General features: G+C 43.1%; 1 protein-coding gene across 1 annotated transcript in view; it reads left to right on the forward strand.

Moving 5' to 3' along the window:
* LOC126095542 (nose resistant to fluoxetine protein 6-like) overlaps window positions 1–23,895 on the forward strand; it is a 149,207-nt gene that overhangs the window by 124,495 nt on the left and 817 nt on the right. Inside the window, exon 6 of the mRNA XM_049910322.1 lies at window positions 8,252–8,394. Coding sequence (XP_049766279.1) covers window positions 8,252–8,394 — 143 coding nt within the window. The remainder of the gene's footprint in view (window positions 1–8,251; window positions 8,395–23,895) is intronic.

The following is a 23,895-nucleotide window of genomic DNA, read 5'->3' on the forward strand; positions in this document are numbered from 1 at the left end:
TTATGGGACGTGGCTTATACTTTGCCCTTCCAGAAAAAATTGATACTATTCTATACGGTCCATTAACATTAATGTGACCACTGCTTATGTTCCATGTCAACGTGCAATAATCACTCACAGACCACAGGTGGCAGCACTAGAGTGGAGAGCAAATAAAGCAGGTTTGTGTGTGTGTGTGAAATCTTATGAGACTTAACTGCTAAGGTCATCAGTCCCTAAGCTTACATACTACTTAACCTAAATTATCCTAAGGACAGACACACACACCCATGCACGAGGGAGGACTCGAACCTCCTCCGGGACCAGCCGCACAGCCCATGACTGCAGCGCCCTTAGACCGCATGGCTAATCCCGCGCGGCCTCCCTGCTGGAAGTCGGACCTTCTTGACATACTTTGTCTTTCAATCTATCTTACCCAGGTAGCTACAAGGGGATCACAACTCCGACAATTGGCTTAGGTGGAATTTTTCCCGTGCAGAAAACATTGCAGAGGCGATACGAGGAATAAATGACAGAAAAATTATAGGATGGATTGGGCGGTGAACCCCACGCTTTCGGATTTGTAATACGGTACTAACCCACAGAGATACCAAGGAACCCTCAAAAATCTTAGACATAACAAAATGAGTATCCGGCGTTTGCCTGCGTATGTGTTTATTCCAACCTTCTATTAGTTCATCTCCTCCTTACACTCTCTCTATGCAACCCTGCTCTCTCCCCTAACTACCTGTCTCCTCCTCCCCTCTCTCTGTCCATCTCATCCTGTCTCCTGCCTCTGTTCATCTCATATTTGTACACATATTTTATCTAGATCTCTACCGAATTTGGCCCTCCAGTTTCGTTTCCATGCCGCTGTGACTGTTCAACAGTTGCAAGTCTCATGCATACTTTCGCTAAAATCCTTAAGGCACAGCTATTCACCATTTTCAGGAAAGATCTTGATTAATGTTTGGGCAGGAATTATTCACAACTAAGTAGTGTAGCCTTACACTCTTCCACACCGTCTAACTGGTCGCTTTTATCGCGTATTTCTGTAACACGTACTTCCCCGTCTTCTCGAAGATGTGTCGCCTCAGGTCAGAAGACAGATTTTCTTCCAGCATCATGACGCACCTCCCAATTTCACAAATTGGGTGAGAAGGTTCTTGGACAGGTAATACTCTGGACGCTGTATTGGACGTAACGGACCTGTTCACTGATCTGCAAGATCCCCATATCTCACATCACTTGATTTTTATCTTTGGAGCCACGTGAAGGCTCTTGCATATCAAACTCCTGTAAACACTGTGGAAGAACTAGTAACTCGAATTACTGTTGCTGCAGGAGTCGTCTTAGATCACGCCGACGTAACATAACCCATTGTTAACCGTTCCGTGGTTCGAAGGCTTGAGTCAATGGCGCACACTTAAGAGTATTTACTGCAGTGATCAGAATGTACAAGTACAGTGTGTTTCCTCCAGGCAAAGCGAATACGCTTTGGCGTTGTCTAGCGCATTAACTATGAGTCAGAGATCCCACGTTCGTATACTTAAGATAACGGCCTACATCCAACCTATGGTCCCACAAAAATTCTGTACTTATTTCTGAAACACGCGGTATATGTGCCTGTATCGTGCCACAACATATACCTGCTTTTTATGCATTCTTCGTAGTACCTAAAACAACACAGTCTGCAGTTCCAATCTGCACGACGCAAGAATTATCGGCACATGCACTTCGCTGCGCATCTGGCTAAGACTCTCCGGCGTCAACACAACCCCCACTATCAGACGATGGCGCAGATACTACTGCCATTAAATAAGCTGCGTTGCCCTCCCCATGCTTAATCACTTCTGTATAGCCCGGACTCATTCCTGCTACCTCCGACTCGACAATTTCACTTGATATCGGAGTTGTTACTTGTCCATTACTCACCTTAACTTCAGTGTCATTACTCTGTGCCTCGGGCTACTTCCCAGGAATTTGTATTTATTACGACACCATCTACAAATACGACATTTCAGTGCCTGTGTTATTCTGATGACAATGCACTGCGGCGACCACAGCTGTTATGAACCACATCAGATGAATTCGCAATTGCGAATAATGACTACCATCAACTGTACAATGGAATGACGACAACGAAAATTTGTGGCGGACCGGGGCTCGAACCCGGATTTCCCGCTTATCGCGAACGGTGGCCTTACTATTTGGCTATCCGTGCACGACTCACGGCCAGACCCAAACTTCCATACGTCGTCAACCATGCGTCACCTTCCATGGTGAGACGCGCACGGATAGCCAAATGGTAAGGCGACCCCCGAGCGGGAATTCCCGGGTTCGAGTCCCGGTCCGGCACAAATTTTCACTGTCGTCATTCCATTCTGCAGCTGATGGTAGTCATTACTCGCAAATGCGAATTCATCTGATGTGCCATCTACAATTACATACATCAAAAAAAGTTTTCCATCACCTCGGTTCCGAGAGTTCCGGAACATGTACAGAAAATTGGAATAGAGAATAACAAAAACATCATTTCCGCCCTTTTCTACTGCTCACGAAAATCACAAATTGCATGTTGTACCACCATACAGCGAGACCTTCAGAGGTCATGGTCCACATTGCTGTACACATCGGTACCTCTAATACCCAGTAGCACGTCTTCTTGCATTGATGCATGCCTGAATTCGTCGTGGCATACTATCCACAAGTTCATCAAGGCACTGTTGGTCAAGATTGTCCCACTCCTCAACGGCGATTCGGCGTAGATAGCCCACAGTGATCACGTCATCCACAAACAGCCCTTTTCAAACAATCCCAGGCATGTTCGATAGGGTTCACGTCTCGAGAAAATGCTGGTCACTGTAGTCGAGCGATGTCGTTATCCTGAAGGAAGTCATTCACAAGATGTGCACGATGGGGGCGCGTAATGTCGTCCATGAAGACGAATGCCTCGCCAATATGATGCTGATGTGATTGCACCATCGGTCGGAGGATAGAATTCACGTTTCGTACAGCCGTTACGATGCCTTCCATAACCACCAGCGGCGTACGTCGGCCCCACATAATGCCACCGCAAAACAGCAGGGAACCTCCACCTTGCTGCACTCGCTGGACAGTAAGTCTAAGGCGTTCAGCCTAACCGGGTTGCCTCCAAACACGTCACCGACGATTGTCTGGTTGAAGGCATACGCGACACTCATAGGTGAAGAGAACGTGATGCCAATCATGAGTGGTGCATTCGGCGTGTTGTTGGGCTTATCTGTACAGCGCTGTATGGTGTCGTGGTTGCAAAGATGGACCACGCCATGGATGTCGGGAGTGATTCAAATGGTTCAAATGGCTCTGAGCACTATGGGACTTAACATCTATGGTCATCAGTCCCCTAGAACTTAGAACTACTTAAACCTAACTAACCTAAGGACAGCACACAACACCCAGCCATCACGAGGCAGAGAAAATCTCTGACCCCGCCGGGAATCGAACCCGGGAACCCGGGCGTGGGAAGCGAGAACGCTACCGCACGACCACGAGATGCGGGCTGTCGGGAGTGAAGTTGCGCATCATGCAGCCTACTGCGCACAGTTTGAGTTATAACATGACGTCCTGTGGCTGCACGAAAAGTATCATTCAACATGGTGGCGTTGCTGTCAGGGTTCCTCCGGGTCATAATACGTAGGAACTGGTCATCCACTGCAGTAGTAGCCCCTGGGCGGCCTGAGCGAGACATGTCATCGACAGTTCCTGCCGTTCTGTATCTCTTCCACGTCCGAACAACATCGCTTTGGTTCACTCCGAGACGCCTGAACACTTTCCTTCTTGAGAGCCCTTCCTGGCACAAAGGAACAATGCAGGCGCGATCCAGCCGCGGTATTGACCGTCTAGGCGTGGTTGTAGTACAGACAACACGAGCCGTGTACCTCCTTCCTGGTGGAATGACTGGAACTGATCGGCTGTCGGACCCCCTCCGTCTAATAGGCATTGCTCATGCATTGTTGTTTACATCTTTGGGCGGGTTTGGTCTGAACAGTCAAAGGGACTGTGTCTCTGATACAGTATCCACAGTCAACGTCTATCTTCAGGAGTTCTGGGAACCGGGGTGACGCAAAACTTTTTTTGATGTGTGTAGTTTAACCTTTACCGTTAGCAATGTGAGGCAGGCACTCCGTCCTCTGGTGAACCTGACTGGCATCGGCTGGCAGGCAGCTGTCTTCCGCCCCAGTGAAGAGATGCGCCATGCGTTGCTGCTATCGGTCCAAGCAGTTGCCAGTGGCCGGACACTGGGCTACAGCCTTGGCATCAGCAGTGCTCTCCTACTTCTGCTGCGACAGCATTCCGCTGTGGTACGGCTGTACGCGGTGTCTCAGGCCCCGCTCGCATCTATCACGGGGGCGAGTTAAGACTGCTGTGCAAGGGACATGACCCACTGCCTCCCTGGCAGGCGTCTGACGATGGCAGAAGCTGACAGAAGGTCAGCAGCGCTGTGGCTCCGGGTCCCACAAGCAGGGGCGAATTTAGCTGTTTGCCGCCTCTAGCCAGAGAAAAATATCTCCGCCTCTCATTTCGACTTAAATGTACCACCAAGTAACTTACATCTCTGCGTAACTGAATACTACGACTGGTGTTGCTGCTAAAAACAACAACAAAAAATATGCATATTGAACTCATCACACTGGAGCCATTAAAAGCTCTTTACGGCGTGCTTTCTTTGCTCCAATTGCGTTGTTAGGACAGATTTCATGAAGAGACCGACATGACTATTCACTCGATCCTGCAACATGGATGATCGCAAATAATTCTTAAGCCTTTTGAGGAGGGAGAAAGATCACTCGGCCGAGAAATTTTTTGCAGCGAGTGACAGAAATAGTCGTGGGTTAATCTCTAAAACGTGGTTTTAACGCAACATTCTATACAGAGAAGTTACGGAGGAAGTTTTATATTGCGTTCCTCACTAGTCAATAATTATTCCAGGTCGTCTGTGTAACTATTTTGCAGTTTTCTAGCATATTTCAGTAGTTCTCTGTTGTCTCTTCCAGGAAATCTACTTAGAAACTCAAAATTGCTACAAAACTCTTTTAACGATCTTTTCTTTTCTCCAATTCAAATATCAATCTCTCTACAATAAGCATAGAGTCTTCTTTTCCTTTAAAAGTAGTATCAGGCTCAGCTGTTTCGTCCGCTGTTTCTTAAACTTTACCTTTCTGCGGCTGTTTCGTTCATATTTATATTACTCTTTTCGATTCGAGCGTTTCTATATGTGTCGTACGTAGAACATTTTTCTCGAACATATTCAAGTAAAGAATCGTACAACTTTATTAAAGTTCCCGAATCGGTATCAACACTTGACAACAATTTATTTGTAGCATTAAATCGCTTCGGATGCGGAGTACCCATTCTTCTCGTCATCTAGCATAGACCTGATGTCGTGGTGGTCCTGCTAGACTCGGAATGTATCTGCCTCAAAATTCACACATATTTATTGCTGAACTATCACCCAGCCCCCGGTCACATAGCTCACAACATGGGTCTTGCCCTGGTGTATTAAGACGTCCTGCCAGCTTCTGCTGTCACTGATGTGCGGTGCAGGTTTCACCAAGCATGTCTCGCCCGTGTCACAGTCCTTTTGCCTATGTGTTATTCCGACCTACACGTCAACACACTGTGCTTAACAGCATGTGGTAGCTAACGCAACGCGCCACACGGCAGCCACAAGCTTTACTTAAAACTGGGTAGTGACACTACATGACTAGTCGACTCGGTCGTCGTTGTCATAGTGGATGCTGTAGCCATACCAGGCACGTAAATAAAAATGGTTAATTGTTCCTCATTCTTAAACCACAAAAAATAAACGTTAGGATGAAGATGCAGTGTGGAAAATAATGTTCGCCGACAACTATTTTTTTAATGTTCATTGTTAACGGGTTAGTTCAGCTTTATCACAAAAGTGAAATCCAGGCTGATGATTAATCTCATCGCTGTTGGTGAACGAATATAAAATAGCTCGAGCCCCCAACGTAGTGATTTGTAAACTCATTATTTGCAGGGTGTGCAAAAATTCCCGTTACAAACTTGTAGGTCTCATAGAGGAAAGTGAGTACATACTCTTTTGAATATCCGGAAACTTTATCCAACGACGCTAGAGAGCGTCAAGGTTACAGTCGCCTGCGTCTGTAGATGTATTGTATATACAGGGTCATTCTGTGATGATGTTATACAAACTGTCAACGGAGATGGAGACGGATAAATGTATCAGTTTGAGGTAAGGGTCCTGTTTCGGAAACAAACGAGTCGAAAGTGACAAGCGAAAATCATTCTGATACATCTGACAGTGGAATACATCTACATCTACATTCATCTACATTTATACTCCGCAAGCCACCCAACGGTGTGTGGCGGAGGGCACTTTACGTGCCACTGTCATTACCTACCTTTCCTGTTCCAGTCGCGTATGGTTCGCGGGAAGAACGACTGTCTGAAAGCCTCTGTGCGCGCTCTAATCTCTCTAATTTTACATTCGTGATCTCCTCGGGAGGTATAAGTAGGGGGAAGCAATATATTCGATACCTCATCCAGAAACATATGCCGGTACTGTTGTTGCTAAGAATGTAGGGTATGCAACTTTCAGAGGTGGTAGTATGGAACAAAACAAGAAAAATGTCTAGTAAATTTGGGTTCTGAGATGCATATCCGAGGATCTATGAGCACTTGTTCATCTTCAATAGTGTGAAACACATCTCCTCTGTTGAACAAGTACCCATGTTCACTAAACTTTTCTTTTTGTTCTGGTCCATACTATCACCTATGAAAGTCACATACATCACGTTCTTAGCAGCAACAGTACCGGCACATGTATTCCAAGGTCAGATGTATCAGAATGATTTTCGCTCATAGCTTCCGACTCGTTCGTTTCCGGTATAGGGACCCTTACCTCAAATTGATACATTTATTCTTCTCCGTCGTCATTGAAAGTTTGTAACATTATCACGGAATCACCCTGTATGTACACACACTTACATGCACCGGTACCTATAACTCTGACGCTCTGAAACGTCGTTGGATGACATTGCCGGACATGCGTTCCTATTCAAAACATCTTGTACTCATTCGCTGCTACAAGTTTGTAATGGAATTTCCGAACATCCTGTATTTAAAACAACTGGAAACAGTGAATGTGTTCACAGTTCAAAATTGTCCTATGTTCATATCAACGCTAAACACAGTACGTGCAAGTCGAATAGACACCGAATGAAATGATTGTAAGTGTCGACCAGCACTAAAATAATCAGTTTTTCGTCTAAGCAGACTGAGGTAAAATTCAACTTGAAACGAAATCACTCTAAGCCCGAATCAGGTTAACGCACGAAAACTACGTATTCCAGTGAACTTCAGACAAGATAATTCCAAGTGCTGACCAATTCAAATTATTTTATGTCCCCACTGAACTATCGCGGGAAATATTTCAAAGTGTCACGGCCGTCTTTACGAAAAACATCTACGTTCATAAACGTGTGTAGCTGGATCATAGTCCAGAGCAGAATAGGTCCTGCCTGTTCAGTTCCGTCCAAGCAATTGCACCAGTTATACTGGCATATTTTTATACGTAAGTCCAATCTTAAAACTAGATACGGCGTTAAGAGTATGCTAAAACCCTGACTATATTGACATATTACATTTAATAATACGTTAAGTAGGTTGCCCATACATCTAAGTTGACTGAATACATATTTTAGTTGCAGTGATCAATTTTCAGACTCTGCTCACTGCAATTATTATTGTAAATACATGTATGCCACGTGTATTTTATTGGAATTGACCTCCTGGTTTCGCTGTTGCACTCTAAATTCACGTATATTTAACCACATTAAACAATGAACGAAACTACATATATTACTTACGTAGTCTCTCTATATACCCAACGAACCTGCTCTTTCTCCTCTTCTAGATGGTAGATAGCACTTACTGTAATTAATACAGTTTGCACTGCATATGTGCAAACGTAAACAAAACTATGCAGTTCTTCCTATGCTCTTGTTACAGAATGTCATGCCACATACTACATACGACTTTCAGTGTTCAGTTCGATGCATGTATCTAATAAAGTTGTGTAAGAATAAGAAAATCCAACAGTATGGATGATATGACGCTGAATCAATTAACTAATTATCCATCGTTATCAAAACTACACTGAGGAAAATGGTAGATATTTAAGATTATGCTGCATGTATTATGTTTGCTTGTTACATGTAAACAACATTACTTTTACCATATTTAGGGCCAGTGAAAACCCTTCTGTCGTGGCGAGGCTTCCAGCCACTAGCTAAACTGAGCTACTGCGTCTACTTGGTACATCCAGTCATCCTCTTCTACCACTGGGGGATTACGAGGACACCTATCACCTTCGGGCGGTACTATATTGTAAGTATTGCTCTCTGCTATTACACTCGTAGATGTTGTTGTTGTTGTTGTTGTTGTTGTTGTTGTGGTCTTCAGTAATGAGACTTGTTTGATGCAGCTCTCCATGCTACTCTATTCAGTGTAAGCTTCTTCATCTCCCAGTACCTACTGCAGCCTACATCCTTCTGAATCTGCTTAGTGTATTCATCTCTTGGTCTCCCTCTACGATTTTTACCCTCCACGCTGCCCTCCAGTGCTAAATTTGTGATCCTTTGATGCCTCAGAACATGTCCTACCAACCGATCCCTTCTTCTAGTCAAGTTGTACCACAAACTCCTCTTCTCCCCAATTCTATTCAATACCTCCTCATTAGTTATGTGATCTACCCATCTAATCTTCAGCATTCTTCTGTAACACTCGTAGATAGCACTCAGTTTTCCAAATTAATAAGTGCCTAAAACCTAATGTACCTTTGAAATTGAGACCAAATTAAAAAGCATTACAGAAACGCAGGCGACAATGAAAAATTAAGTCTTACGTGTTGAAGTACTGCGATGAATGAGTCCCCAAAATTTAAGGGTCATAATTATGCTGATAGTGGGCGATTCTTAGCTGGAACTTTGAGATAAGGAACAAATTGCTGAAAATGAGCATTTAGCTTTTTATCAACATAAATTACTTACACTTTAAAGCAATAACTTCTGCTCATACAGTAACCCTCCACTGCACTCGGCACAATTCATTAGCCCGTGTACATAATAAATCAGAATAAGCCATTGATTCCGAAGCACTGCAAATGGAACTGTATGGGAAAGTACGCATCTATTCACCAGAATGGTAATTTATTCCTTTATCTTAGCAAACACCAAATTATAGCTGTCATACGTGCGGTGCAGTTATACTCAAACACTATAGTTGGAATAATGCGTGATCACTATTCGTATTTAAGTGAAATGCTAATTAAACTACAAAAGAACACGGTTGCCAGTGCTCACAGCGGACAGAGAACATAAAAACCAGTTGTTCGTGATTATAACATGGATCTAAGTAACAGTCTGTTATACTAGCATTAATGACATCAGTCACTACAGGTGTGCAAACAAAATCAGGACTACATAAAATGTGATTACGATTGCCTTTCACTTAACAAATTTAGGTAATTTAATATGGCAGTAAACAAATCGATTACCACACAACACGCCATTACGAATACGGCATACATCCCTTCATTATCTAAAAGAAGTTCATACTCTGACATTGCCTGGACCTTTTTAACCATGAACTGTAAGTATTTTTTACCTGGAATGTCAGTAAGCAGCGTTCAGAAATCAATAAAAAGGTGGTCTTTGTAATACCCGCTGAAATTCAGCGTTAACACAGAAATCACGTTTTTACACAGAATCACGTTTTTGCACAGGAATCACTTTTTTTTACGTATCATGCGAGTTGATACCCCAATTAATACCGATAGCGAACGGAAAAATAGTTAGAAGGCTGAGAAATTACGACAAACGACCTATTGCTCGCAAATAGGCGCGAAACCGTTACTGTTAGAATAACGATATCCAGGCAATCACTGGGAACAGTCTCGTTTGGAAATATCTAGGAGTATGAATACTGAGCGATTGTATGCGGAAAGAGCAGGCGTAGAAAAGGCAAATGTCATAACGAGATACATTGGAAGAGTCCACATGGAGTGAAGACCACTCATGAAAGTCTCCAAAACTCTGACATTCGACAAATGCTCCTCAGTCCAAGACAATTACCATGTACGATTGAAAGACAAACTAGTGAAGCTACGAAGAGGAGCAGCGTATTTTATCATAATTCTAGCAAGTGAGAAATAATCATAGAGAATGTTCATCCAATTCCAGTGGCAGGTGGTACAATAGTTGCGTTCTTCATCATGATGTGGTTTACTGTTACACTACTGAGACCTTACGTTGGTAGAAGAGCCAACCAATATTTTTCTGCCTCCTTTATATGTCTTGCGAAAAGAAAGTGAACGTAAAATTAGAGAGAACCGAGCTCACATGAAGATTTACCAACTGTCTTTGTTATTGCACACCATTCGCTACTGAAACAGGAAAGGCGGGAATTGACAGTGGTAGCAGAATTACCCTGGTCCAGATTCTGTAAGGTTGTTTGCGGGGTTTAGGTGTGAATGTAGACAAGATGGCCGTTTCATTTTTGTAAAAATCTTACTGGTTTTACTGTCTACCAAACAGTACCTCCATTTAATAACATTTCAGTTACTTTTATTTCGATCAACACGTGAATATGATTGTCGATTGGCTATGCCACTAGCGCTTTGAGTGGGAAAAAATGCCAGGATGCCATTTTACACAAAACTCACGACGGTGGTATGGACTGAATAAATCCCAGATAAGCAGAAACTCGTCTTAAAATTTAAAAAATGTTATTTTTCCGACAAAGCCATGGATTAGAATTTTTTACGAGCCGAGCGTTTCCAATGACTGTTTTTCTTTAATGTGCTTCCGGACTCTTTGTAGATTGCTTCACATTCAGGATTACTAAATGCCAGACAGTTTTAGGATTCAGTCACCCATTTACTGAATGGATGAGTGTCGTCTTACTAAGGCTTTGTTGTGCCAATTTACGAAGCTTTATCCCAAGCCATTTCCAGCTCTTCCTTGAATAGTGCACTTCTGTTAAGCGTCTTTCGGGGTGAATAGCTCCCACAAAAATTTCTTTCCACCTATATTGTATACAGAGCATATCCTAATTAATACTGGAAACTGACACAAGTGTTAAGTATACGATAATAGAATCTAAGACATGGAAACAATATATATGCGAGATAAGTGCGAATTTGTTGTTGTAAACCGCTAGAGAGTTCAACATGGAATATGTCCTAGTAAGTACAAACGTGTTTCAAATGTAAACTTCCAATTAGGCCCCTATCCAACTGGACTCAAATTCCACCCGTAGCCTACATTAACAGGAAGTACAATACTAATTCAGAGCACTGTATGTTACAGTTCACTTTACACTCCTACCTCTAAATGGAGGCATTCCGTTCTCTCAAAGACGCTGTTGAGAAGCAAGCACTTATCGGTATGTCTAGTGTGGCAAGCGAGAAAATGAATTTTCTCTTTCCCTCGGCCAACGTCAAGCCGGCAGCGCCTAATGCGTACCATGAATAGAGGAACAAAGAGACTGCCTAATAATCTTATGTGAAATTAAATGTTTAAATTCTGTTACAAAAGTTAGTCGGATTATGCAAAACTATGCAAAGGCCTTAGGTTCTGAGTCTCGGAGTGATCCGATATCAGTTTCTTCAAAAATACACTTCATACAATTTTTTCTAAATTTTGAAAGTGCGTAATACTTAACTTAGATTGTTTTAACTTTGGAATTATGTTAAGATGGTTACAAAAGCATTCTGTAGAGGTTTTCATGAAGCTACCTCATTTACTTTTCGAATTATTCTACTTTCCTCGAAATCTTAAAAGCACTTAATATTGATGTTCAGAGTTCTATTTTTGCAGTTAGGTTCAGTTTCTCATAAAAATCTAGAGTAGAAGTTTTCATGAAGCTGCCTCATTTAAAAATTTTTGGAACTTTTACTTTTTGAACTACACTACTGGCTATTAAAATTGCTACACCACGAAGATGACGTGCTACAGACCGCGAAATTTAACCGACAGGAAGAAGGTGCCGTGATATGCAAATGATTAGCTTTTCAAAGCATTCACACAAGGTTGGCGCCGGTGGCGACACCTACAGCGTGCTGACATGAGGAAAGTATCCAACCGATTTCTCATACACAAACAGCAGTTGGCCGGAGTTGTCTGGTGAAACGTTCTTGTGATGCCTCGTGTAACGAGGAGAAACGCGTACGATCACGTTTCTGACTATGATAAAGGTCGGATTGTAGCCTATAGCGAATGCCGTTTATCGTATCGCGACATTGCTGCTCGCGTTGGTCGAGATACAATGACTGTTAGCAGAATATGGAATCAGTGGGTTCAGGAGGGTAATACGGAACGCCGTGCTGGATCCCAACGGCCTCGTATCAATAGCAGTCGAGATGACAAGCATCTTATCCGCATGGCTGAATCGGATCGTGCATCCACGTCTCGATCCCTGAGTCAACAGATGGGGACGAAGACAACAATCATCTGCACGAACAGTTCGACGACGTTTGCAACAGCGTGGACTATCAGCTCGGAGACCATGTCTGCGGTTACTCTTGACGCTCCATCACAGAGAGGAGCGCCTGATGTGGTGTACTCCACGACGAACGTGGGTGCACGAATGGCAAAACGTCATTTTTCCGGATGAATCCAGGTTCTGTTTACAGCATCATGATGGCCGCATCCGTGTTTGAGTTTGGCGACATCGCGGTGAACGCACATTGGAAGCGTGTATTCGTCATCGCCATTCTGGCGTATCATCCGGCGTGGTGGTATGGGGTGCCATTGGTTACACGTCTCGGTCACCTCTTGTTCGCATTGACAGCACTTTGAACAATGGACGTTACATTTCAGATGTGTTACGACCCGTGACTCTACCCTTCATTCGATCCCTGCGAAACCCTACATTTCAGCAGGATAATGCACGACCCCATGTTGCAGGTCCTGTACGGGCCTTTCTGGATACAGAAAATGTTCGACTGCTGCCCTGGGCAGCACATTCTCCAGATCTCTCACCAATTGAAAACGTCTGGTCAATGGTGGCCGAGCAACTGGCTCGCCACAATAGGCCAGTCACTACTCTTGATCAACTGTGGTATCGTGTTGAAGCTGCATGGGCAGCTGTACCTGTACGCGCCATCCAAGCTCTGTTTGACTCAATTCCCAGGCTTATCAAGGCCGTTATTACGGCCAGAGGTGGTTGTTCTGGGTACTGATTTCTTAGGATGTATGCTCCCAAATTGCGTGAAAATGTAATCACATGTCAGTTCTAGTATAATATATTTGTCCAATGAATACCCATTCATCATCTACATTTCTTCTTGGTATAGCAATTTTAATGGCCAGTAGTGTAGTGAGTAAAAACAAATTTTTGTGCCAAAAACTAGAAAAAGGTGTTACTCGTTGATTAACTTACCTTAGTAAATAAGATACAAAACTAAAATGATAGCACTGCAGTCGATGTAAGTAATAATGAAACTGTACCAAATTTCAATATAATACAAACGTTAGAAAGAGACAGTTCAGATGACTCTTTCTTCGTCTGTGTCCGCTTAAGCCGCGGATGGCGTTAATGACGACTCATGTGATTTTTTTTTCGATCGAATGAGAGATCGCGCACATCTTGCGTAACGGTCTGTAAAAGTGAACCTACTTGGATTAATAATTTAACTGGAAAACCGATGTTTCGTTTTCGGTGCTGCGTTTCTATTCCACCCGCTACATTACAGAAAACTGTGCGGCAAGCGAATGAGATTATTCTCCACTTTTAAGGCGAGCTATTAACTTTAGGAACAAAACTCTCTAAACTGTGCCAAGTGCTAACTACGACAGAACAAACTTTAATGATTTTTCTAACTAATTCTTGTGCTTGTTAATATCTGTCAGAATCTACTGCTTACTTAAATGACAATTAACTCACAAACGGCACTCTTGTGGACGCTTGTTTGCCGTAACGTTTGCTTCTATTACTTTATACTTTCACCCCTATAAGTTTTCGCTGTTACTTTTGATTCCCTGTTTATTTGACCGTACGAATCTGTTCACAGCAGGTTAGCATGTAACAAAGAAACACTCATTATGCAGGGTGTAAACGATAACCATGTACAACGTACCACCGTTTTGTAGGGGCAGTCGAGTTGAGCAATTTGATACAGTACACTTGCGGTCTATCAAATCGAGAAACAGCTTCAAAATAGCCAACAAAAACCACCTAACCTACAGCGAATGCGTGCTTCACGAGATTTCGGCTAAAACCGTCCTTGAATATTAAAAACTCCTTGTTTTAGCGCTTACAAAGAGTAAAATTGACGTTTTACCTCAAACTTTTGCGAATTTTAATAGCATGAAATTAACAATCAGATTGGTTTATTTGTCTTCCTGTCTGACTACGAAATTACTATGCTTCCATCCGAATCCACCAAAAATAACCGCAGATATACAGGGTGACTCACTAACTATTGCGACCAAGAATAACTCCGAAAGTATGATAGGAGCTGGAAATTTTGTGAGACAAAAGTTGCATGGGACAACGGGGCCAAAATATGGCGTTGGTTTTGTGTTGCTAGGTGGGGTCGCTTCATAGATGTGAAGGTCAACTTTGTTTTATTTTTTTTTAATCGGGTGCTATAGTTTGGTACTTATTTTCTGATAGCGGCTATCGAGACGAATCCAATGATGTGTAACATTAAGGTCTTTGTAGGTCAACGAAGGTCACAAAGGTGGCATGAACGTTCATTTACAGAAGGTGTTCAGACTGACGACCATTGGTATCAATGCAGTGCTGCAATCTTCTTATCATGGATTGAGTGGTATTCCTTAACACATCGGCACTTATCGAAACGCATGCTCTGACAATTCTCTCTCGCATACCTTCAGGTGTAGTTGGAACGTCTTTATAAACAATGTCTTTTACGAATCTCCACAATAAAAAATCCAGAGGCGTCAAGTCTGGCGAAAGAGCTGGCCACGACACATCTCCTCCGCGTCCAATCCAACGATTTGGGAATTGTTTCTGCAACTCATTTCTAGCCATCAGCGAAAAATGTCCGGGACATCCATCGTGTTGATACCCCATTCTGTTCCTTGTTCCTAATGGTATTTCTTCCAATAACAGACCTAATGTTTCTTGCAAGAATGTGATGTTCTTCCTACCATTAAGATTCCCTTCGATGAAACAGGGGCCTATAATTCTGTCCTCCAGAATCCCACACCATACATTCACCGACCACGGTGTTTGGTGTGAAACTTGCCGCAACCAACATGGATTTTCAGTTGCTGAATAATGCATGTTATGCAGATTAACATTTCCATGGTTCGTGAATGTAGCCTCGTTAGTGAATAAAATCAAATTAATAAATGTGTCATCCCTCTGAATCTGAAGTTGAGCGCATCGGTAAAATTCAGTGCGATGCATACACTCCATACCAGTTAATTCTTGGTGGAGACTGATATGGTAAGGATGATATTCATGGCGATGCAAAACACGAACAACACTACTTTGGCTCATGCCGGATTCCCTTGCGATTTGACGCGAACTAACACAATGATCTCGAACCACAGTGGCAAGAGTACCAATTTCCGTTTCCTCGTTAGTGGCTTTCCTTTACCGGATATGTTTCCGATGCGTTGAAGATCCAGTTGTTCTCAATTTATCATACATATACACTCCTGGAAATGGAAAAAAGAACACATTGACACCGGTGTGTCAGACCCACCATACTTGCTCCGGACACTGCGAGAGGGCTGTACAAGCAATGATCACACGCACGGCACAGCGGACACACCAGGAACCGCGGTGTTGGCCGTCGAATGGCGCTAGCTGCGCAGCATTTGTGCACCGCCGCCGTCAGTGTCAGCCAGTTTGCCGTGGCATACGGAGCTCCATCGCAGTCTTTAACACTGGTAGCATGCCGCGACAGCGTGGACGTGAACCGTATGTGCAGTTGACGGACTTTGAGCGAGGGCGTATAGTGGGCATGCGGGAGGCCGGGTGGACGTACCGCCGAATTGCTCAACACGTGGGGCGTGAGGTCTCCACAGTACATCGATGTTGTCGCCAGTGGTCGGCGGAAGGTGCACGTGCCCGTCGACCTGGGACCGGACCGCAGCGACGCACGGATGCACGCCAAGACCGTAGGATCCTACGCAGTGCCGTAGGGGACCGCACCGCCACTTCCCAGCAAATTAGGGACACTGTTGCTCCTGGGGTATCGGCGAGGACCATTCGCAACCGTCTCCATGAAGCTGGGCTACGGTCCCGCACACCGTTAGGCCGTCTTCCGCTCACGCCCCAACATCGTGCAGCCCACCTCCAGTGGTGTCGCGACAGGCGTGAATGGAGGGACGAATGGAGACGTGTCGTCTTCAGCGATGAGAGTCGCTTCTGCCTTGGTGCCAATGATGGTCGTATGCGTGTTTGGCGCCGTGCAGGTGAGCGCCACAATCAGGACTGCATACGACCGAGGCACACAGGGCCAACACCCGCCATCATGGTGTGGGGAGCGATCTCCTACACTGGCCGTACACCACTGGTGATCGTCGAGGGGACACTGAATAGTGCACGGTACATCCAAACCGTCATCGAACCCATCGTTCTACCATTCCTAGACCGGCAAGGGAACTTGCTGTTCCAACAGGACAATGCACGTCCGCATGTATCCCGTGCCACCCAACGTGCTCTAGAAGGTGTAAGTCAGCTACCCTGGCCAGCAAGATCTCCGGATCTGTCCCCCATTGAGCATGTTTGGGACTGGATGAAGCGTCGTCTCACGCGGTCTGCACGTCCAGCACGAACGCTGGTCCAACTGAGGCGCCAGGTGGAAATGGCATGGCAAGCCGTTCCACAGGACTACATCCAGCATCTCTACGATCGTCTCCATGGGAGAATAGCAGCCTGCATTGCTGCGAAAGGTGGATATACACTGTACTAGTGCCGACATTGTGCATGCTCTGTTGCCTGTGTCTATGTGCCTGTGGTTCTGTCAGTGTGATCATGTGATGTATCTGACCCCAGGAATGTGTCAATAAAGTTTCCCCTTCCTGGGACAATGAATTCACGGTGTTCTTATTTCAATTTCCAGGAGTGTATTTAAGTGTACGACATGTAGGGTGAGTACGTTGAGGATATCTTTCACTGAATTTCGTTGGCATTCTCCGTAAATGAGAAGCATATCGATTTGTTCTTCGAAGGAATACATCATTCACGTTCGCTTGATTCGACGATACTGGTCTAACCGTTCCCATTAGTGTTGTATTGCGAAACCGTCGAATGGTGTTCACATGTCAATGGCACATTAGATGGATACGCCGTATTCGGCGAATATTTACTATTTGTACGATATATGAGAGAGAATTGTCAGGACAAGTGCTTCGATAAGTGCCAAAGTGATAAGGAATACCACTCAATCCATGATACTAAGATCGCAGCACTGCATTCATACCAATGGTCATCACTTCGAACGCATTCTGTAAATGGACGTTCATGCCACCTTTTTGACCTTCGTTGACCTTCAAAGTCCTTACCGTTACACATCACTGGATTCGTTTCGATAGCCGCTATCAGAAAATAAGTACCAAACTATAGTATCCCACTTAAAAAACAAAGTTGACATTCATATCTCTGAAGCGAACCCACCTAGCAACAAAGAACCAACGTCGTATTATGGCCCCCACTGTCCTATGCAACTTTTGTACCACAAACTTTCCAGCTCATTCCATATTTTCGGAGTTTTTCTCGGTGGCAATAATTAGTAACTCATCCTGTAAATCCCTTTCAAAAAGCAGATAAAAATTCGCTTGGCGGCTAAGAGACATCTCCACCCCTTCTATGTAAATACAGACCAGATTGGTTTAAATTCAAAGAAATAGTATCGATGGCAATTGAGACGTATATACCAAATAAAACAGGTCAGAACACTGTTGCAGAAAAACGAAAGAAACATGCCAAATTTAAAAGAACGCAAAATCCCCAAGACTGGCGAAGTCTTATGGAAGCTCAAAATTTAGTGCGAACTTCGAAGAGAGATACTTTTAATAGTTTCCACAACGGAGCTCTGTCTTGCAATCTGGTCGAAAATCTAAGGAGATTCTACTATATGTAAAGTATATCAGTGACAAGCCGCAACCAATACCTTCACTGCGGGATAGCAACAGTGATGTTATTGCTGACAGTGCCACTAGAGTAGAGTTGCTATACACAGTTTTCCTAAATTCCTTCACCAAGAAAGTCTAAGTAAATATTCCAGAATTCGAATCAGGAACAACTGCCAACATGAGTAACTTAGACACAGATATCCTAGGTGTAGCGAACTAACTTACATCACTTAATAAAAGCGAGGCCTTCGTTCCAGATTCTATACCAGTTAGGTTTCTTTCAGAGTATGCTGATACAATATCTTCATACTTAACAATCATAGACAAGCGTTCGCTCGTCGAAAGAATGGAAAGTTGCACAGGTTACACTAATACTCCAGAAATTGAATAGGAGTAATCTGCTGAATTACACACCCATAACACTAATGTCGATTCGAAGTACGATTTTGGAACATACACTGTTGGTTTGGGCCATGTACCTGACGTTCGCCTAAAGAGTTCGGCAACCTCTCGGGCACTGAAGGATTACGGGATTGCATATATACGAGGCGTTGCCTCCCCGACTGGTCTGATCACAACAAGGAAGTCAGACTGCAGGACAGGCGCCATCAGAGGCTCTCCGTGCTAGGGACCTATTTCCTCCGGCGTGTCACGTGTGTAGAACTGGATGGGCATGAATTTCTCCGCGACCCCGCTACACAGGGCAAGCCAACACGTCTGCAGTTCGCTCCACCGAAGCTCTGGGACAATTTGTGCGCCGGTTCTTAGCAGTCCATCAGTCATAGACCGGTTGGAAGCAACCGCAACGGGACGTACGAATTTCCAGCGACATTCTGAGACGTACCCGTCAGTCAGCTACGCCGAACGCTCAACCTCCGTCGTTAGGGATTATCAGTGGCAGTTTCCATGATCCACTATGCTTATTCACTGTGTGCTCCAGGCATATGCCTTTTGGTGTCTGAGAAGTTGTATAATTTTTTACTAAGAATAGATTTTCCTTTGTTATTAAGTCTCTCTACTGCGGTCTTAATAAACTCTTGTTCTTTTTTACCTCTGTCTTTTTCTTTTACTATTAAATCTCTCTAATGCTCTAATGCGGTCTTAATAAACCCGTGTTCTTGTTTACCTGTGTATTACTATGGCCTGTCAGACATCTTGCCCGTGGAAGACTCAGCAGCTTACTTCGAAGAGAACAGTTTATTGACCAACAGCCAACACGGATTCAGAAAATATCATTCTTGTGAAACACAGCTTCCTATTTATTCTCAGGAAGTAATAAGTGCTATCGAGAGGAGATCTCAAAATGATTCCATATTGCTGTATTTCCTGAAGGGTTTTGACGCCGTTCCTCACAAGCAACTTCTAATCAAATTGCATGCCTACACAGTATCATCTTAGTGGTGTGACTGGATTCCTGATTTCCTGTCAGAAAGGTCGCAGTTCGAATCTGGCATTCCCCAAGAAAATGTTCCTGGTCTGTATAAACAATTTAGTAGACAATTTGAGCAACCCTCTTAGATTGTCTGCAGATTATGCTCTACTTTACCGTCTTGTAAAGTCATCAGATGATCAAAACCAACTGTATAGTGAAAAAAGTGGCAATTGCCTCCATATAATGAAAAGTGTAAGTAAACCTAACTAACCTAAGGACATCACACACATCCATGCTCGAGGCAGGATTCGAACCTGCGACCGTAACAGCCGCGTGGTTCCGGACTGAAGCGCCTAGAACCGCTCGGCCACAGCGGCCGGCATTCCATTTCACCGGTACATACCGATGCACAGCATATTTCAACTGCAATGAAGACCTTAATATACAGTCCCCTTGTATTCCACAGCTTGAGGAATTACTACAGGCATTTTTGATAATGAACATTTGTGAGCAAAAGACAAAAAATGGCGAGGAAGAATTTAAGTTAAATCCAGTTTCGTTAATTCTATTTTTTTATTAAATGTGAAAACACATAAATTTTCTCCGAAAAGTGTTGCAGTATTGCACCAAAAGCAGTACTGCATAAAAAATTACACATTTATTGATTTGCTAAATTTGTTGACATTTTTCACTCAAACGTGCCCAACATACTTAAAATCAGATGAATACAAAAAAAATTAGGATGTATATGTCAGCAACAAATCAATTTTATTGGAAAAGCACCTAGTCTCAATCGAAAAATTTAAAAGATTATTAGCAGGCTAAACGGTAACATCACTTGAGCATCAAAGAGCTTTCTACCTGTGGAATGTATTCAAGTGTAAAATACCTGTAGAATACTCTGATTTACATTGAAAAACTGACATTCTGTTTCCTGCTGATATGTTCAAAAACTTTCGCGGTCTTCGCCTCAAGACATACGAATTGGATCCTGCACATTACATTACTTCGCCTGGCTTGTCATGGGAAAATTACTAAAGAGGAATTGTAGTTTATTACCGACATCAAACAACTTCAGTTTGTTGAGAGAGGCCCTAGATGTGGTATTGTCCATTGTTTTTGCAAATATGCAGTTGCCAACAACACATAGATGGTAAATTATGACGACAAAATTGACGAATCTTACATCATATATCTCAATGTGAATAGCTTCTACAGCTGGGTGATGTTGCAGTACCTTCCATGTCCAATTTTGAATGGCTTTCTTCAGAGAGTGTTAAAACTTTCAGCATGGAAAACGCACCAAACTATTCGAAAGTAGGGTACGTTTTAGAAGTGAGTCTCGAATACCGTGAGAGTATTCACAATTTGCATTTGGAAAAAATGCCACCACCATCCGATGGCAAGAAACCAAAGAAATTAATTTTGTCATTGTCTGAGAAGAAAAACCATATTTTCATTATACGAATTTGAGACAATGTTTACAGCACAAACTGGCTCCACAAAAAGATTCAGAGCATTTTGTAATTGAGGCAAGATATACTGGAACTAGCTATACATTGACGTTAATGCACAAAAACACATGAGTGCAATAAATGGTTTCGAGAAGAACTTTTTCAGATATCCTGTAGAAGCAGATTTGAGTCAGCTGAATTAATTGCTAAGCCAGATTTTCGAAGGACTGTGAATTTTCAACGAAAATATAGTCGCCACTGCATTGATCAGACTAAATGCTACCTTCGATAAACTCACTACAGCAGGAATGGGCATTTTGGATATTTCGTGAACGCTTCTTTTAGACTTCCATTTTGGTTACATATTAAACAAATTTCTGGCACATCATCGAAAACTATACTACAAGGATACTAACAACTTAATCTACCAGATTAAAACTCTTGAGTATTTATGAGCGTATCAAGAGTAATATGCATACGAAGTTCGGTTTATGGGTTTCAATGCAAATAACGGTTAAGATATTCCAATGATAAATAAAAAATAGTTTGGATTAATGAAAGACAAACAAAAAATTGAATGTATTAAAGAATTTGTCAGTCTTTGAGCAAAGATGTATGCTCCTGATACCAAACCTAGGCACTAATGTGTCGAGCGAAGGGCACAAAGCGGCCTCCTGTTATGATAACCATCAATGATTACAGGCAGTGTGTATTGCATCTGGAAGTACAAATGACTGAGCAACATTTAATTCAAACTAAGCAGTAAATTGCTTCTTCTGTTATGCGACACAAATTCGTCTCATCTGCACAAGACGATAAACATTTGACAGTTCCTGATAAGGAAAATACAGTGGATTGGGATCACTACTGCATTAATGATGATGATCGATTTTATCCTCAGTAGCTGTAGAAACGAAAATACCTGAAAAAATGGAAATGAAATGTGTGTGAAAATGTAAATTGTGGGTTTTAATTTGAGGTCACTTCCATCTTTGTAACTGATGTGAATTCACATACTTCTTACTCATGTTCTCGTTAGCTTGATATATACGTTTCGAGGAAAATTTTGTTATGTATTGTACGTGCTCAGATACTGAATGTGTAAGAAACACTGAATGTAAAAACATTATATGAAAAAAAGTTTGTAACAAATTTTATATCTAGAGTATCTTTTTGTTTGAGTTTCACGCCTTCCCATTCGCTCTGCAATATATTATTTTTGCTTCAGTGTGTGTGTGTGTGTGGGTGGGTGTGTGTGCGCGCGCGCGCCTCCATGTGTCTTCCGTACACAATTTAGATGAAGAAGCTTACATATATTTTTAAAATATTTTGTCAAGAATCTTTGAATATGGGAACAGTTCAAGTGAAATTTGCGTATTTTTCGATATGGAAAATACTATAGTATTGACAAATATCTGTGAATGTGCACTGTTAATAAGATTCAGTTGTATCTTGGCAGCTACATTGTGAGTGGGTGTTTCACTTCAATACTGCGTTGTGGTTGGTGGTGAGGGGAGGGGAGGGGAGGGGCACGGGTTGGGGAAGGGGCCGGGAAGTGGGACAGAGAGAAGGTGGCATGAGCACGTAATGCTTTCAAGACCATTTGCATTACCCCCTGATTTTTTTGGTATGATGGTTAAAAGCCAGCTACCAGGATCGCCATATACATACCTCTGATAACGACCAATGTTATAATCGAATCCATAGTTTTGGGACCGCTACGCTCATTGGTGACAGTCCTTGGACGTTTCGGTTCTAGCTATGTAGGGGCAGGGGGGGGGGGGGGGGATGGTGCATGACCAGTGACATATCAGGCCATCTCTGTAACCCCTTAAGTAATTTCTATCGAACTGGGCACATGTATCACTTGTAAACTGGAAAACATTACTGTGACAGTGAGACTCTCCTGGAATCCATTCAGCTGCAGATGGGGCGAAACGGAGTGTCATAAAAGCATGACTCAGCGACGCCAAGCTCAATTTCAACCGTATTTGAATGTGACTATTGTAGGAGTAAGATACGCCTTCACCCCTAGGGATGGGGATGGAGATAAGAAGGGGGTGATATATAAAAATGTTCTAAAACGTGCTGCTGGTATCTTTTCCGCGAATTTAGAAGACTTGGAATGCTTTAAAAATATGAAGTGCAGTTTATCTCCTACGTGTGCTGCTCGGCGCGTCAACCAGGTCGCGAGAACTAGCAGTACAGGAAGACAATAGTGTTGTGTGTGTGTTCCGGCAACTAAGATTATACCAGACAGATGACGTTTGTTTGGTCATCAGTCTTCTGACTGGTTGGAAGCGGCCGGCCACAAATTCCCCTACTGTGCCACCCTCTTCATCTCAGAGAAGCGCTTACAACATATGTCCTCAATTATTTGCTGGACGTATTCTAATCTCTGCCTTCCTGTGCAGTTTTTACCCTCTACAGCTCCCTGTAGTATTCTGGAAGTTATCTCGTGAAGTCTTAACAGATGCCATGCCATCCTATCCTTCCTTCTTGTCATTGTTTTCCATATATTCCTTCCCTCGCGAATTCTGCGGTGTACCTCTCCATTCCTTACTTTATCAGTCCACCTGTTTTCAACATTCTTCTGTAGCACCACATCTCAAGTGCCTCTATTTTCTTCTGTTCCTGTTTTCCGATAGTCCGTGTCTCACTGCCGTAAGGTCTATATTTAACACTACTAGACTTCTCTTGGCCAGGAGTGCCACTTTAGCCAATGCTAGTCTGATTTTTATATCCTCCTCCCTCCATCCATCATGGGTTATACTGTTGATTAGGTAGCAGAATTCCTGAACTTCGTGATCACGAATTGTGATGTTAAGTTTCTCGCTGCTCTAATGTGCACTTCGTTCTTGGCCTTCCACTCTTATTTTTCCCTATTGGCTCTTGTACATGTTGTACATTACACGTCTTTTCCTGTAGCTTGCCCCTATTTTTG

The sequence above is a fragment of the Schistocerca cancellata genome, chromosome 8 (assembly GCF_023864275.1).
Source record: "Schistocerca cancellata isolate TAMUIC-IGC-003103 chromosome 8, iqSchCanc2.1, whole genome shotgun sequence".
Classification (NCBI taxonomy): domain Eukaryota; kingdom Metazoa; phylum Arthropoda; class Insecta; order Orthoptera; family Acrididae; genus Schistocerca; species Schistocerca cancellata.